We start from the raw sequence: 14,823 nt of genomic DNA, 5'->3' as shown, positions 1-14,823 counted from the left end.
AAATAGTTACTTGGTAATTGCTACAAGGACCAAGCAAGCAAAAGGGGAGTTCTATTGTAAACAGAACCATGAGAGCCCCTACTGATTATGATGAAGCATCATTAAACAATGCTGATGCTAGGAAGGGATGATTAACAGATTCTTTTTACAAATGAGGAAACTGAGTATAGGGTCATAGATTCCTATATTTGGAGCTACAAAGGAAGTTAGAGGTCTCAGACTCAAATATTGACTTAGATAATCACAAATTCACATTACTCGTATTGTATTACATTTTCATTTATTTTGCTAAACATTTCTCAATTACATTTTAATCTGATTCAAGTCCATACTTGAGTTTTCCCACTACTTGTTACTGAAGAGGCTGCAAGCTTGACACCTCTGACCTAGTCCAAGTCCCTCTTGTTACATAGGGGGAAAACTGAGGCTCAGAGAATTTAAGTGACTTAGCATCAGAGCGAGACTGGAAGGGCCCATCGGAGGTCATCTATGCAATCATATTACAGATGAGGAAACTCAGACCCAGAAGGGTTAAGGAATTTGCCCAAGGTCACACAGATGGTAAATTACAAAGAATTCAAACACATTTCTCAAAGAATCAAAGAGCATGGATTTATAGGTGAGCAGGGCCCTACATCAAACCATCTTCCTTGTCTTACAAATAAGAAAGAGAGAGAAGGTGAGGGACCACCCTTGTCCAAGGTCATCCAGCTACAAAATGTCTGGGGCAGGATTTGAACTCAGGTCTTTCCTATCTCAAGTTCAATGTCCCAACCTGTATATCATGCTACCACTCCTGATTTTATGTCCAGGACCATTTCCACCATACCATGCCAACCCTCTGAATCATAGGGAAAGAAATTCTCAATATACCAAAGGAAGATTTTATACAAAGTTTGCCTGAATATTGGCAAAGTTGGGACTGTATAATTTGGAACCTGACTTATGAAAGGGAAACCCTGAAAAGAGATAACATCATGTGGTAGGAAAAACTGGAGTCACAGAGGCCTGGATTCAATCTTTCTTCTGACACATACTAATTGTGTGACCTTGAACAAGTCACTTAACTTCTGAGTGTCCCCAAGGAGCTCTCCAGCACTAGAAAGTGCACATGATTTGTCATCTTCATCAGTGGAAAAAGGCTCCATACCCAAGAATCCCACTACCAAATGGTGTGTGTGGAGGAGGAGAGGGGAAGAATCCCTCAGTCATGGGCTGAAACATGAAAAGGTCCCTTAGAAAGCATTTAATCCATAATCCTTTCATTTTACTTGTGAGGAAACTGAAGCCCAAAGAAGTAAGAGGACCACCTAGTGAATGGCAGAGGAGGGGATTTCAAACCAGGGCCTCTGGTTTCAAACCCATGGCTTTTCCCACAAAATCCATGGGGCCTCAGCCAAATTTCTCTCTTGTTTTGCTTTATTGTTATGGATTTTTTGTCTCTATCTATCACTATATATCTATAGATATATAGATATAGATATGTCTGTGGGTGGGGGCGTGGAATTTGCATGCCAGACCACCCTGGTGAACTGTCAATACATAGCCTGATATTCTTGTAGATGGGCATCTGTCTGACCACTTGGGAATTACATCAGAGCGGAAAAATACATTGGCATCATAAGTCAATGACTCATGAATCATCCCTTTAACAGCCTGCTCTGGAAGCTGAAGTGATATGTATATGATGAGTCTGATGGACTTTTGTCAAGATTCAGAGGTGTGGAAACCAAACCGTGGTTGTTTCCTTTAGCTTTAAGGAGGGGCAGGGGTGGGAAGTAGCCTCACTGAGTGTCGATCTGTCAGCTCAAGACTGGTCCCCTAGATCCCCACCACATTCCAATGACTCGTATGTGTGTGTGTTTGTCTTTCCATGCACACCCTCCTTTGTGTTCTGTTGAGGTATGGTGTGTGTGGCTGGATTTCACTTGGGTTTGTATTTTTTGTTTTGTTTTGTTTTTATTTTGTTTCTCCCCCATTTCTTTATGTTCCTTTGGTTTCCGGTGTCAGAAGATGATGTTTTTAATGGCAAGCTCCCTTCGTTTGAAAGGCACGGTGAAACGCCTGAAGGTATGGTGCCAGCCAAGAGACTCCCAGAAATCTCTGTTTGTAATGATCTGAGTCATTCTGTCATCCGAATGCCTACTACTTTCATGGACATGCTCTCCACTCCATGAGTGTCCAGTGCCTCTCAAACACATTCTGTACCTCCCTGTTTGCAAGTGGGGGCTAATGCCCCCAACATCTCTTTTTTCTTTTGTAAATCACAAAGCACCATCTTGCATGGCAGTTTCTCAGTGAAAGGTTGGAGAGACGGTGACATGCTCTGGCTTTGTGAATTGACCAAGGAAGGAAGGAATAATTTAACTGCTAAGGAGTTAGTGCAGCGTTTGTTTGGCTATTCTGAAGTTGTTACTTTTTTCTCAAATATCTAAAGGGAATTTTGAGTTCATGTTACAGGGAGAAAGGATGGGAGGTGAAAGGCATTTCGGACAGCTGTCAATTGACATACACTCCTCCAATTCTGATGTCATTTCAAGGCAGATTTTAGCCACTTTTAAACAGTCGATTTCTGTTCTCTTCACTGATATTTCTCTACAACCAGTTAAACGCAGGAGGGGATGCTATTTGAGGTGAACCGGGGATGGCAATTGCTGGATAGGCTTTGCCAAAACTAACGCAGTTAAAATATGCTAATACAGCCTGCATGTCCAGGACACCACCTCCTGCTCCCTGTGCACCAGCAGCAATGTCAAGCAGTCAACAACTCCCCCATGCCTCCCTCAACTCTTCCACAGCTTTGCTTTTTTGCTTTCTGCTCCCCTAATTCTCAAGGCAATGGGAATTCCAGAGCCTATTTTCCTGCATGTTAATGCTGTGCAATTCCTTCACCCGACCTACCCAATAATTAGAATAATGAGCTGCTCTGTGACTCACACTGTGTCCTTCTCTCTCCCTCTCCTTAACCTTTCCCATCCCGCTTCAACTCCTGACCATACAGAGAATGACCAGCCTTCCCTCGTTTGGTTTGACAGAGGAAAGTTTTATTTGACTTTTGAAGGTAAGTAGTGCATAGCATACCAAACTCCAATCTACTCCCTCATCCCCACCCTTGACCTTTTTCTCCCCTTCTCCATTTTAAATCCCAGAGATTCCTTCAAAAACAAACCTAGTCTCACTTTCTAAAAAGAAAATGCTATGGCTACTTGGAAAAAAATGCAAAGTTTGATTAGAATATCTTGAATTTGATTTGTATACGGCCTTCAATTTTTCATATTAAAAATCAAAAAATAATTTTCTTGACCTTTTCTCAGTAGAACAATTAATTATGGTCTTAAAATTATAGAAAATTTTAGAGAAAAAAAAGACAATAAAGCACTTTGGGCATTTTTTGGCCAAGGAACTTAACTCTGTCAACCAGGGCTCTTTCTAAACTTTTCTGCAATTCATTGATTATAAAGGTGATGTATCAAATGCAAAAACATCTTTTAAGTTTGTAAGAGGATTTCACATGATTCGGGGCTGCTTGTATTGCAGAAAAATTGCTTGTTATAGTTGAACATTATTGTCTACTCATGATCTGGAATGTTTCTTTGAGATCATATTAATAATGATAAAGCATCATTTGTGTAATTTTGTATCTGTGGATCACTGGGTTGATTTTTGGAATAATTTCAGGACAATGGATGACTCTTCCAATACCCTCTTGCCATTTTAGGAAACTGTAGACTACATACAAAGTCCAGGACATGATTTATTACTTAATTGTTTGTAAATAGAAAGAGGAAAAGGAAAAGGAAGAAAGGGAAAGGAAATGTCATAGCAAGCAAAGTACAATTTTCTATAAATATTTGACAAAATAATCTCTATGAAAGGGATGAGAGGCAGCAATCATGGCTAGAGAGCTGGGCTTGGTACCAGGAATCCCTGGGTTCAGGCCCTGCCTCTAACATAAAATAGCTGTGACACCATGGACAGGGAATCTCTCAGTGCTCTAGACAGTTCTTTAAGTCTTGATAGACAGATAAAATGGAGATGACAGACAGATAGATAGACAGACAGATAGACAGATGGACAGACAGACAGCTAGATAGACTGACAGAAATACAGACAGATAGAAAGACAGATAGATGAATGGATAGATTTATGGATAGATAGATGCATAGATGAAGAAAAAGGAACAAGTACTTAAGTTCCCGCTATGTGCACTATGCTAAGCACTTTATAAACATCATATTATTTAATTCTTATAACCACCTTGGGAGACAGACACATAGACAAATTTCCATGTCATCTAAATTATATTTAACTCATTTTTAGGAAATAGTTTAAAAAAAGTTCTGGCCACCTAATAATGGTTACTACTAGCAGACCATTTCTAGTGTGTGTGTGGCCCTATGTTCCTGAAAGGCCCTCTTGTGAGCCCAACAGAAATCTTGCGTGAATAATTGAATGAATACTGACAAACAACACTTTCATTTTACATCTGAGGCCTGGACTCAGCTTTGGTAAGTATGTGACGTTGGCTATGTGGAGGGGGAAGAAGGCCAGGTAAATCACATCATGTTTCCTGTGTCCTTTTCCTCCCTTCCACCAAGAACGTTTTTATCTAGATGAAATCAAGGGGGAAAGGAACATAAGGGCCAGTTTGAAGGCATACCAAGACACCATGAAGCCAGAAGGGAAGAGTGTGGGAAAAGAAAAAGGGAGAATTTACATGGTAAAAAGGGTCGGGAAACCCAAGTTTTAAAGCTGCTTCTCACACTTATTAGCTATGCCTCTCTGAGCCTCAGTTTCCTCATCTGTAAAGTAGAAATTATAATGCCTATGATATTGACTTTGTTGTGAGGAAAGCCCTTTATGAACCTGGAAGTGATAGATGCACGTGAATGGTTGTAGGTAATGGTGATGGAGTGGAATGTTCTAGATCCACTGATTGTGAAGGATCCTGAGGTCATTTTTGCTATTACTATCTTATTTCCTCTGCTTACTGCTTCCTGGTCATTGGCCAGCACCCACTATGGAAATCTCCCCCAAAAAAAGTGGGACTCCAGGTAATCACCTTGATTCACAATCCCCAAGAGATAGCTCTGAATATGTAAAGAATGGTGGAAAGAATTTTGGAAAGTTTCAAAAGGTACTTTTGCAAAGGTAAAGCCCCAGGAAAACCTACTCTTTAGGAGAATAACCTAAATAAAGAATGGATTGACACGGGTAGAGACTTGAGGCAAAAAAATGAAGTTGAAGGCTTTCGTACTAATGCAAGAAGAGATGATCAGAGCCTGAAGTATGGCTGTGACTATGTAAGCAGAAAGAAGGGGAGGTATATAACAGATTGTGAAGGTAGAAATGACAAGGTTTGGCAAAGAATTGGTCGTGTAGCATAAAGGAAAGTATGGTGTTAGGAACAGCATTGACGTTGCAAGTATGGATGACAGGGAGAATGATGGTGCCCTTGGCAGTCATAGAAAAGTTCAAATTAGGAAAAACCTTGGAAGGAATGGTAATGAGTTCTGTTTGGGACATGCTAATTTTGAAGTGCCTGCCATACATCCTGTTCACGATGTCCAAGAAGTAGTTGGACAATTGTGACCCAATTGTGACCCTAAATCTGTGCTCAAGGGGAGACTAGAATTGGATCCAGAGGCAGTAGAGATGATACATGAACCCATGGGAGCTTATGAGATCCCCAACTGAAATAGTATAGAGGGAGTACAGAACTGGGAGTTGGGGAGGGGGGGTGCAGGATAGAGCCTTAGGGAATATCTGGGATTAGAGTGTAACAGGGATGAAGAAGCAGCCAAGGAAACTAGGAAGGAGCATTCAAACCGAGAAGAATAAAGCAGTCATGAAGGAGGAAATATCCAAACGTATTCAGCAGACAGCAGAGAAATCCAGAAGGTTGGGGATGGAGTAGAAGCCGCTAAGAGATCACGGGTAACTTTGGAGAGAGCAGTTGGGGTGAGACAATGAGAAGCTGGCTTCCAGAATGCTTAGAAGGGAGTAAGAAGGGAAATAGAGGAGCCAATTAGAGTCAGCTTCCTCAGAGTGTTTAACTATATGGACCAATAGGTAGCAGGCATGGTCACATAAAATGAGTGGTTTTAAGGATGGAGCAAGAGAGACATTGTCATTTTTGTAGTCAGCAGAGAAGTAGTCATAGATAGGGAGAGACTGAAGACTTGGGATAGAGAGTAAGGATGATAATTACTAGATTACTAGAAAGTTGGACGGGATTGGGATCAGAGAGCCATGAAGAGTGGTTTGCCTTCCTGAGACCAGAGTGAAAGAGGAGATAGTAAAGGAAGGTGACTAAGTGGTAAGAAACGAAAAGGGAGGACTGAGGAGATCTTGGTGAATGGTCTTTGGGGGAGACAGGGCGTCATAGGAGATTTGAGGAGAAATGAGAAGTTTTTGGAACACCCGTCTGTGAAGAGTGGACTTAGAGAGGAATAGAGTATTTGCCTTGCTGCAATGAAGTCCCAGTTGAGATTAGATAATAGTTAATAGAGTCGATTGGTATTTATTAATGCCTGCTATGTGCCCGGCTAAGTACTGGATTACATAAATTATACTCTGTGAAAAATGAAAGGGGGTGATATTGCTAACACATCGCTGCCCCCTGTTGTTAAGGCATCATCACATGGTGCTCAAATGCTTACATAGTCTTCGATTTCAATTTGTATTGTCGTCACGTGGCCCAAAAGGTACTGTCTTTGTTGTTTCTCTGAGACTGAATAGATTCCCCATAGTATTAACAGAGCTACAACTATACGTGGTTTCACTTGGGGCAGAAGCAAGTGAGCAGAGTTTGGGGATGGAGAGATAGGCATCACCCCCAAGATGACTGATGATTCCTTCTAAGACCTATCATCCGTCAAGAACGAAGAGTCACGTGTTTATGTATTGAAATGTGGCTTTCAGAACAAGCAGATGCTTCTGCAAGTCTTATGCCTCCTGATGATGCAACTTCTGATTCCACTTGTGACACATCCCATCCATGCCAGAGCAAGTCACTGAGCACGACCCAACCCCGTTAGACTGGGAGCCCCTGGAGGGGGCTATTTAGAGGGGCTATCTACCACTATTCCATACTGCCTCTCTATCCCATCCAGATGTTTTAAAGTGTTGCAAGAGAGGAAGAAAGACCTCTGCAGTTTATTTCTAAAGCAAAAGCAAGCTAGAAAAAAATCTGTAATTATGCTGCTGAGAGTCCTGTTGTGTGTAGATGTAAGGAACTAAAAAGTGATCTCAAACATGAGGACCAAAAGAAGGCAGGATTGTTCTTGTTTCAAAAACTACAGGCTGCCTCCAAAATCCCTTTTTTCTGAATAAAAAAAATGGGCTAAATGGGGAAGAAGTCAGTTCCCTACCATAGGAAAAAGGCGAAGGAATTCCAGGTAATGAGTTTCACAAGATTCTGTAATAGAATTAGGACAAAAGAAAACTGCCCAGCACTCAAAGGAAGAAGAATTGTATTACTTTTTGGCACCTGGAGTATAATTAAGAGAAAGTAAAAGTCCCCCAAGAAAAGCCAGTGATCGAAAATTGTTGGTGTGCAGGGTTTGGTTTTTAAGAGACCAGACTATGTGTAACATTTATATATATATATATATATATATATATATAGAGAGAGAGAGAGAGAGAGAGAGAGAGAGAGAGAGAGAGAGAGAGAATCATTGGCTGGCTGGTATGCGCTAATCTATGTTCCCTGCTACCCATAACTGGAGAAAAGACCTACCTTGTTTGGCAAGAGAGATACACCTAAGACAAGATGCACCATTCTCACTCGGCACCAGCCGTTCAAATCCCAGGAATGGTGCTCAAAAGGAAGTAGTGAGCCTTTATAGGGCTGACATTATAAACCCAAATTTGTCATCTCTAAAGCCGTATTATAAACCACTATCCTTGTCCTCTCTTCATTTCCTCTCCTCCTTTTTTCCCTCTTTGAACTTTTGTTTCCTATCTTTCTTCATATCTATGTGCAGGGGAGATTTACCCAGGGTCATACTGCTAGGCAGAGTTTGAACCCAGGTTTTCCCACCTCTAAGCCCAGCACTCTTTTTAGTATCAGTGCAACCTGTCTGCGACCTAACTCAAGCAAAATTCCTTGATGAAAAAGCAGAATTTGAATGCAGGTTTCATTGCTTACATACAAATCCAGTGTTTTTCTCACTATTCCATGTTCTAGGTAATGCCTCCAAGTTTGCATGAGCCTTTACCTTCTGATTACCTTCTAATTGGCCTATTTCTTCAGCAGGAGTCATAGGAACTTATTGATTGACAGGAATGACCTCCTTACAATGATGTGCTTGCATCTAGGAGCTCCAAAAGGCAGGGGCCACCCAGTAAGTGCCTACTCAGTGTTTGAGGTGGCAGAGTGAACAGAGCTTTGTACTTGGAGTCAGGCAGACCTGAGTTTGAATCCTGCCTTAACTATCCCTTACTGTCTCTGAGCATACCCCAACCTCTGTCACCCCCAGTTTCCTCATGTGTAAAGTGGGGATGATAATAGAACCTACCCCCCAAGGCTGTTGTGAGAAGGAAATGAGATCATCGCACGAGATCAATGTAAAACACTTTGCAGGCCTGGAATGCTTTGCAATTACTAGGCAGCATCATGATTACCGTCCTTATTATTGAGGGCAGCTCTCTGCCCACTGTTCCACACTCTCTTACCCAAAGGTAGGAAATAAGCTTTTATTAAGTGCCTACTATGGGCCAGACATTGTGCTAAGCCCTTCACAAATATTTCATTTGATAGGTAGGTAGGTGATGGATAAATAGAGGCTGGGACAGAATAGAATAGAAAGAACAGAGTTTGAGCTTCTCCTGTGACTTTATCCAACCATGCAGGAAACAAGGATGTGGTTGTGCTGCATGTGGACCGTCTTTGTTTGGGAAAGAGCTGAGATATATTCTGGGCTTAGACCAAATAAAATGATGCCTTGCAGAGTCAGATTCAGGGCACTGTGTGTCCCACATCCTTTGGCAACCGGGACAACACACAATCTTTATGGTTGATTGTAAAGCATAGACATGAGTCCAAACCCAATAGCACCTGCATGGGTCCCAACCTTCTGCCTCTGCTGAGGCCCATTATTAGAGCCGGGTTTTACAGACTGATGCTCATGCTGGTGAACCCCCAGGGTTCCATGTCAACATCTGATGAAAAACATGGCAGGGCAATCAGCCAGCCTCTCTCATGGAAAACGACATAAGACAAGCCTGCTGTACTCTGACAAATCGTTTCAGAATTGCTAAGTTGGGGGGATCCCAGATTTACTAAAAAAAGTAACCAGTTAATCTTGAACAGTAAATCAACCTGTGAAATGACTAACCTAAAGCTGTCAGTGTGGATTATCAACTCAGAATTTAAAGAGATTTTGAATCTCGGAGATCCATCCCAGACTCAGAGCATGAATCTTATCCCCCGAGTGGTCCTCCAGTGAGCATTTAAATACCTCCAGTGCCTTGGAATTCACCACCCCCAGAAGTATGCCACATTCTACTTGGGGTTGACTCTAACTTTTAGGAATTTTTCCCTATGTTAAGTCAAATTATGCTTCCCTATAACTTTGAGCTACTTGTCTCAAAATCTCTCTTCCTTTAAGGCATAGGTCAGTTACCATCTTGTCCTGAAAGGAATGAGGCCTTTCCTGATTCTCCCCTGCCTGGAATCCTAATTGCCTCCCTCCCAAAAGCTTGTATTTAACTGTTTTATATGTACCGGTATTTATTAACTTTATATTTATGATATAATATATGTGTGTAACATGTGCTTTTTAACCTTCCCCCTCAGAATGTAAGCTCACTGAGGGCAGAGATTGTTTCATTCTTTGTACATGCATCACTAGCCCCTAGTATAGTGCCTGGCACATAGTAGAGTCTTAATAAATGTCTGGATTGTCCTGCCCTCTAGTCCTCGGCAGAATAAGTCTAATCTGTCTTCCTGGGGTCAACTCTTGAAATATTGATGTATTCTGATTATATTTCCCACCCACCCCTATCCCCCAACCATGTCCTCACTTCTTCGGGTTCCCTTAAGTGATACATATATGGTATGGTGCTGACCCTCCTCATCTTCCTGATCACCCTCTCCTGTGGCTGTCCCACGTTGTCAGTGTCCCCCCTAAAATGAAGTCACCAGAACAGCCCAGAGTATTCCAGCGGAGGCTGAACCAGAATGAGAACAGTGACCCCCCTTGTTTTGGACAGTATAGTGCTGTCAAGAGGGCGTTAGTACCTTTGGAAGATGGCACTTGTGGGTCACTGGAACCCAGGGGACTTTTCACATTAGTGGATTTCCAGCAACATCTGCACCATATCTCTCCCCATCCCTGCCATCTTCGATTTATATGGTTGGGGTTTTTTTGTTTTTATCCCAAGTGTTGGACTTAATGTTTAAACCTAATCAATTGTGTTTTAAGGCAGTTAGTGGTGCAATGGACAGAACACTGAGCCTTGAATCAGGAAGACTCATCTTCCATGAGTTCAAATCTGGCCTCAGACACTTACTAGCTGTGTGACCCTGGTCAGGTCATTTAACCCAGTTTGCCTCAGTTTCCTCATCTACAAAATGAACTGCAGAGGAAAATGGCAAACCACTCCAGTATCTTTGTCAAGAAATCCCCAAATGGGATCATGAAGAGTAGGGCACAACAGGAACATCCCGGATCTGCTCCTCCATCCCAGGGGGAGGAATTCTTTCCTGCTTTGGGGAGACTTCCCAGTACTCGTTATGATTCCAAGCAGGTCCCTGCCATGAAAGTTTATCTCATCCTCAGCTGTATTTCTCAGTGTGAAGTTCTGACTGCAAACCATGGAACACCACAGTCTCAGAAGAGATAGAAGAGGAGGCATTCTGAAGATACACTGCAGCTGTAAGTCCACTTCTGGATGATACAATGGCTACCACATGACAGTTGCTAGAAACGATGGCGTCCCAGAAATGGAAGCCTGAAAAAGGAGGTGGGCAGGACATATAAGGAGAGTGAAGGATGGACATCTCATGTGCCAAAAGTGGGGTAGTCCCTAGCATAATGAGGGGACTTTCTATGGGGGATTTATGGGAAGACATCTGTGAGAATTGCACAAGACAAGAAGGCTCGGATGGGCTTTCGATCTACACAGATGGAGACATCAAGCTTCCACTGGCCATTCATTGATGTCATGAGGGATAGATGGGGTGGTTGTGGTTATGCTTGTGCTGTTGAGCCCCCAGAGGGAAGAAACAGGTGTCATTTAAACGTTTTCTCAGGAAACTTTCTCTAGCAACAAGAGCTACTGGAATGGACGACCATGAGAGGGGGGGAGTTTCTCCTCTTGAAAAGTTCAAGTAGAGGCCGCAGAACACTTGTCATTCATATTGTAGCAGAAATACATATTGTATGAGTGGGGTTAGATGGCTGTGCAGCCTCCTTCCAATCCTCAGATTCGGTGATCCCTAAGGGCCCTTCTGCATAAAACTCTATGTTTCTAGGTCCTTTGCTAGTTGGGGAAGGTCCACAGACCTGACCCCATTCTCTTTCTCATATAATATTTCCATTTCAGGCCCTGTTTTTGCTTTTTGGCTTTTTTTGGCTTGAAATTTCTTCACTCTCCTTCCATGTAACCTGAGGCGTTCTGGTCTTTTGTTGATATTACGGTTTCTGTGGCAGATGGCACTTGAATCTTATTCTCTGTCCTATTACTTCCATCTGGCACTTCATATTCCTCCCACCCACATAGTTACCCCTGCACTTAAGGTCATGTCCATTAGCCATTGCAAGGCTAGTCTTATGCTTAAGCTTTCAGAGTAGTTGGCTGCCTATCTGCTATGTGTATGAAGGACAAAGGAAGAAAATGAGACAGAAAGAGAGAGAGAGAGAGAAGCAGGAAAAGGGGAGAAGGAAGAAAGGAAGGAAGGAAAGAAAAGATGAAAGGGAAAGGAACAAAGAAGGAAGGAAAGAGAAAGGAAGAAAGAAAAACAGAAAGAAAACTCTAGTTGCTTATTGATACTTCAAACTGCATACACAAAGGTAAAAGATTTTCCTCCCACATGAGAGTTTAGACTTGTGATGCAAAATGAAGAATTACATAGAATTTCTTAATCAGAAGAGAGAGACTTCAGAGGGGATGTAGTCCAACCCATTGAACAAGAATTTCCCCCACACCCACCTCCCACAGTTGTTCATCCAACCTTGTTTGAAGCTTTCCAGTGAAGGTCATCAAGAAAGCCCATTCCACTATTTTACAACTTCAATTATTTTTAAAGCTTTCCTTTACATTGACCCAAGTTCTACTTCTCATCCCCTTGCACCCCCATTACTCCTACTTTTGTCCTCTGAAGCCAAGTAAAATGAGTCACCCCTCTTCTACATGACAGTCCTTCAGATAATTGAGACCAGCTGGCATCCTCCTTCCACACTGCCTTTTCCATGTTAAACATCGCAGTTCTTTCAACTTTTCTTCAGACAGTAGGACCTCAGACCCTTCACAATCCTGGTCACTCTCCCTAAACACTCTCCTGGGATGTTCTTGGGAAAGCTCATCCATTGGCTTAAAATTGCATGGGAAAATGACTGAGATTAAATCCTTCCTGAGAGCAGGTTAGAAATGATTTTTCCTACCTTGAAATTCTTCTAGTCCTATGTTTAACCTTCTCTTGCATGTCTATCTATCTTGTCTTTCTTTGCATTACTGTACTTTCAACTCTTCTGTTACATCAGAAGCTCACTAAAGAGAGTAAGACTTCTTTATCTTGTCTTCATATCTTCCTCATCACCATGTCTCACACATAGTAAGTGCTTAATAAATGCCTATATCACAAGTCCCTTGTGCCTAATGTGTCATTCCAGTGTCCTTTCCTTTACTGGTAGCTTTGATTCTTCCAAAGTGTGATATTCCATGATTCACAGACATTGAAACATTTGGGAACTTTGGCGTTGGACGTGAGTTTTGGTGGCAGCGATCACTGAAAGCATGGCATTTCCGAAGAGCAATATCACCCAATCTTTTCCTTCTACTTATTCACTGTTCAACTACAGCAGGTGCGTAAGATGTGCAGAAATAGAGGAGAATAGAGGAGCTGACCTTTTTTTTTTAATTTTTGTTTTTTGGAGGGCAATTGGGGTTAAGTGACTTGCCCAAAGTCACATGACTAGTTAAGTGTCTGAGGCCGCATTTGAACTCAGGTCCTCCTGATTCTAGGGCTGATGCTCTATTCAATGCACCACCTAGCCGCCCCAAGGGCTGACCTTTTAATAATGTGCCCGCCATTCATGTGTCCGAGTCTAGGCAACAGGCATTCTTCATCTCCATGGCCTTCCCACTGTGGATGGTTAAGCCAATCTCTGTTTATGAAGATGGATTCAGTGAAGGGACTCTGCAGTGTTTCAGAGCTCCCTTGAGTAACTAGGTGGTGCAGCGGAAGACCTGAGTTCAAATCTGATCTCAGACACTTAACTATGTTACCCTGGGTAAGTCACTTAGCCTCTGTTTGCCTCTGTTTCCTTTAAAATGGGAGTAATTGTAGCACCTACTTCCCAGGGCTGTGGTGAGGATCAGATGAAATGATACTTACAAACTGCTTGACATATAGTAGGTGATTACAAAGTGCTTGTTCTCTTCCCTTTCCCTCTCCATGAACTAATACAGATAGGAACATTTGCAGACCCTCACCGCTGCAAAACCATCCTTTCCTTTGTGCGTCTACTAGATGTGCTCGATGACCCTGCTGACCAAGGTCTAGGAGAAGGCTGCTTGCCTTGTTCTGCGCAGTTCCAGATGTCCTCATTCAGTTTGCTGCCTAAAACAACATGGTCGTCTCTATGGCTACTTCTTTTGTAAAAGATTTTAATATGTGCCTGGGGAATACTGTTTGAGAAGAGTCTTCAGATCACAGGGTTGATATTGTGTTGTTGGTTTTCTTAATACTTCATCAAACATTAGACATGGCAAGGTTTTAGATTTACTTCAGACCTGAGTTCAAATCCAGCTTCAGATATGTATTGACTGTGAGACCCTTAGCAGGTCACTTAATCTTTTCTCTGCCTTAGTTTCCTCATCTATAAAATGGAAAGAATAATAACACTTTTCTCTCAGGGTTACTGAGAGGATCAAATGAGATATTTGTAAAGAACTTTGCAAACCTCAAAGCATTTTGTCAATACTAGCTATTATCATACCTCTTGGTTTGTTGTATGATTATAAATCAATTAGTCAATGAGTATTTGTTGGATGCTTACTATGTACCACACCCTATACCAGATCTTAAAGATATAAATCTGAAACAATAAAAATTAAAATGTCCCTGACCAAGAGTAGTTTATATTCTTCTAGGGTTAACACTATCTATTTAGGCAGCTAAATATATGATATATTCAAAGTAAATAAAAGGTAATTTCAGGGATGGGCATTAGGACATGGGAAAGTCAGAAAAGATCTCATAGAGGTGGAGGCATTTGTGTCAACCACAGACCTGTTAAATAATCTGGTATTCTTTATTCATGCTCATGTCCAAAAATACCCTCAGGGCATCCACATACTATTTTCATAAAGAGAAAAAAAAGCAGTTCCTATTGGTCAGTAATTTTCTATGTATTTTTGGTCATACTTTTCTTTGTACTGTATAACCTCTTCATATGTAATACCCTTTGCTGTAAAATATCTTGAAAGTCAATCCCTGAACGCCGTAGAACTGTTATCTCTGGCACAGAATTCCTTTCGTCAATTATCCTATTTTTATTTCAATTAACAAGCATTTCTCTTCTCTCTCTCATTGGAGAAACAAACTCTGTAGAAATATGTATGACCAAGCTCCCTCACAAAAAAAGAAATAAA

The 14,823-nt window shown here is 41.7% G+C and overlaps 1 protein-coding gene across 1 annotated transcript in view; it reads left to right on the top strand.

The window, feature by feature from the left end:
- LOC138165257 (SH3-containing GRB2-like protein 3-interacting protein 1) overlaps positions 1-14,823 on the top strand; it is a 294,003-nt gene that overhangs the window by 252,031 nt on the left and 27,149 nt on the right. Inside the window, exon 22 of the mRNA XM_069093394.1 lies at positions 3,002-3,061. Within this exon, the coding sequence (XP_068949495.1) occupies positions 3,002-3,061 (60 nt within the window). The remainder of the gene's footprint in view (positions 1-3,001; positions 3,062-14,823) is intronic.

The sequence above is a fragment of the Petaurus breviceps genome, unplaced genomic scaffold (genome assembly GCF_028583685.1).
Source record: "Petaurus breviceps papuanus isolate PSGF00001 unplaced genomic scaffold, PetGlider_PUasm1.0 208, whole genome shotgun sequence".
Lineage (NCBI taxonomy): Eukaryota > Metazoa > Chordata > Mammalia > Diprotodontia > Petauridae > Petaurus > Petaurus breviceps.
Note: the sequence above shows the minus strand (reverse complement) of the source record. Positions and strands in the feature narration are given on the sequence as shown.